This window comes from Zingiber officinale, chromosome 10A (genome assembly GCF_018446385.1).
Source record: "Zingiber officinale cultivar Zhangliang chromosome 10A, Zo_v1.1, whole genome shotgun sequence".
NCBI lineage: Eukaryota > Viridiplantae > Streptophyta > Magnoliopsida > Zingiberales > Zingiberaceae > Zingiber > Zingiber officinale.
The window spans coordinates 78,249,353-78,252,168 of record NC_056004.1 but is presented as its reverse complement, the minus strand read 5'-3'; the positions used below and the strand labels follow the sequence as shown (position 1 = coordinate 78,252,168).

Genomic DNA, 2,816 nt, shown 5'->3' with positions numbered 1-2,816 from the left:
GACATCATAAAAGGATAACGTATAAAGGCGATTCAAAAGTTGCTTATAAGTAGGAGTAATAACCTGATTTGAAATCATATAAATTAACTTCATATGGCGTCGTTAGTTATAATATTCCACTGTATTGTCATCATATTTTCTATTAAAAAAATATTTTTACTCGAATATTATTATAATAATTATGACTATAACTATCAAAATGTGACAGTCAATTTGTTTTATGTTGTACTAATTATTGACAATTGAATATACGGGGGTTTTTTAATGCAAAAACACGTTTTCTTATTTTAAAAAATATATCATAATTTCAAAACTATTTAAAGTAGTATTATTTTCTACTTACCCTTTCCACCACCTTCTTAAATTTTATGTTGTTTTTCAATATATGAGTTTGATATAAAAAAAATATCAAATCTATGTTAGGCCTAATATGAGCTAATATCAGCTCCAGCATGGATCTAATAGTTTTCATATCAAACCTAATATACATGATATGAAAAAATATTAGATCCAGTATGAACTTGATATTTGACCATATTATATCTAGGCTGAGTTTGATATAGAAAATATCATAATCACGTTGGAGTTGATATTAGACTATATCAAATTTAGAGGGGATATACGAGATCATATTAGGTTCCATGATAAGAGAGGTTTGATGCTTTTTTTTTGATAATTTTAGAAGTAAGATATTTTTTTTTGGTAAATAAATATATATAATATTGTTTCATCCGTCATACTTGTTACTATCATTCAACAATTTCGACGGTCCAGATTCGTCTGCTTCTTAAATGGCCGCACTAGTCTAGTGCCCTCTCTACTCTCTCTCGTGCTTCCTTCCAATCGATCCTCCCAAATAAATCTCCTCCTCTTCTCCGCTGGCCCACGTACCGAAACGAAGAGGAAGGGAGGGGGTCTCTGAGAGGCGTCGTCGATGGTGCTCGGGAAGCGGCAGTCCATCCGCCGGACTACCAGCATGACCGAGTTTGCCGCTGGCTCCGTCGCCTCCGACGCTGAGGCCATACAGACGCATCCCGACCAAGATAATCTCGGCGGAGGACTCATCAACCGCCTTCCCGTACATAATAGATCCGCCGGCGCCGCGGATTGGCTGGGATCCAGGTACCAGGAGAGACATAACCTGGCGACGATGCCACAGGGAGTAGGGCTCCGGAGGAATTCCGCAGACCTCGCCGCGGTGGAAGCCGCGCGCTTTCTCAGGGAATGTGGCCTCTGCAAGCGCCTCCTTGGCCCTGGACGGGACATCTTCATGTATAGGTACTGCTTCTTCCTTATGGTTCATGAATCTACGCCTGTAAAATCTCGATTGGCTTTGTCTTTTTCAATCCTTTTATGAAACTTGAGTGAGGGTTCTAGTGATATTATTATATGAACTCATCCAGTCGCGTGCTGTCTATTAGCAAACGCCAAAGATGAGCTATTTCCCTTCAAATCTGAAAGCCTATTTGCTTGTGTCTTACTATGGGATGCTTGGTTATGGGAATTCTTTCTATTTCATGATTCAAAATTATGTTTCTTTTTTCAAGAAGTTCCTTTTCTTTTCACAGGGGCGAAGCATTTTGCAGCTTTGAGTGCCGTCAGCAACACATGAAACACGATGAACGCAAAGACAAGTGCTCTATGGTCTCCATCAAGGATAGTACTGCACCTGCAGCCAATAGCAACGAGCAATCTGGCAATGGAGAGACCCTTGCCGCTGTTTAAGATTTACTAATCAAATTATCATGGAGTTACAATCTCACAGTCAAGATTGTGAAGGTCAAAAAACCTGACCAAACTATATGGATCTACTTGGTCTCATGCCTGTTCTCCATCAGCTAAGTTATTACTTATCACGAGAATTAAATCTTGTTGTAAACAAGCTGATGCTAATGGAATTTCATCCCCAGCTTTCTGGTTCAGATCAAAAATAAAATTCTGCTTCCTTTTCTGATGCGTTTGTTGTCTCATGAAATGCTTATCGAGTTAATAAGTAAATTATCGCATAAATCGATTAACCATGAAGCTCTCTTTTTCTTCATTGTCGTTCTCGCAGAAGATGAAAAAGTGTTAGTGTTTGGCTTTTCTCTTGAGTCAGAATCATGTATGAGTCAGATGATTCCCATCTTTTTCTAATGATTGCTCCACACATTTTGATTTCAAAGTTGTATGGACCAGTGTTTATGAAGCAGAAGGCCAAATTTTTCATTTTTTGTTGTTCATTCATAATACAGATCTATATGGGGATATTTGAATCATAGCAATTCTTTTGTTAGATGAGTCAAGTAAGAAGATCCTAGATTTTTATATTCTGACATGCTGCATCAATTAGGTATAGAATAGCATAACTTTGTATTGAGATTAAATTAGAAAATATTTCCCAGTGGCAAAAGTTTTGCCTGATGCTGATGTCTTATCAAGTAGACAGCTTCAAATAATATTGCCATAAACTTAACTGATGTGGTTGGACAAGGTTGAACGTTCTTCCTTTTCTATCAATTCTTGGTTCTCACATCAAAGGGGAACAGGAAAATGAGTAGGTTTCACTTCCATGTGCTTGTTTTCATTGAGGATTTTTTCTGCAATGGTGTGGCTGCTGAGGTGCCAATTGTCATAACTTTATCTCAATCCTTGGACTCCACTGATTCAGCATCACTCATGCTTGCTCTGTGAATTTGAGGTCAGAGTTTTTTTCTCATCTTCTTAGTTCAAAGATTTGATGCATTAGCCTTGATTTCACTGATTTCTCACAAATGTTTGGACCTAATTCTTAATGATGATCTCTGTATTGCATATGTAATTGTATTCTTCTCTTA

The 2,816-nt window shown here is 37.6% G+C and overlaps 1 protein-coding gene across 1 annotated transcript; it reads left to right on the top strand.

Annotated features, from left to right (window-relative positions):
- The first annotated feature begins 829 nt into the window (after window positions 1-829).
- Window positions 830-1,954, top strand: LOC122027229 (FCS-Like Zinc finger 6-like). Its single transcript, XM_042586155.1, has 2 exons — window positions 830-1,278; window positions 1,569-1,954. Exons 1-2 carry the CDS (start codon window positions 935-937, stop codon window positions 1,723-1,725), a joined length of 501 nt encoding a protein of 166 aa, XP_042442089.1. The 5' UTR covers window positions 830-934; the 3' UTR covers window positions 1,726-1,954.
- Window positions 1,955-2,816: the final 862 nt, after the last annotated feature.

What these genes read in the sequence shown, in the direction of transcription:
- LOC122027229 (XM_042586155.1), top strand. Translation starts at nt 935, where the DNA reads ATGGTGCTCGGGAAGCGGCAGTCCATCCGCCGGACTACCAGCATGACC. An exon ending in CGGGACATCTTCATGTATAG is followed by an intron (nt 1,279 to 1,568) that starts GTACTGCTTCTT and finishes TTCTTTTCACAG; the next exon opens with GGGCGAAGCATTTTGCAGCT.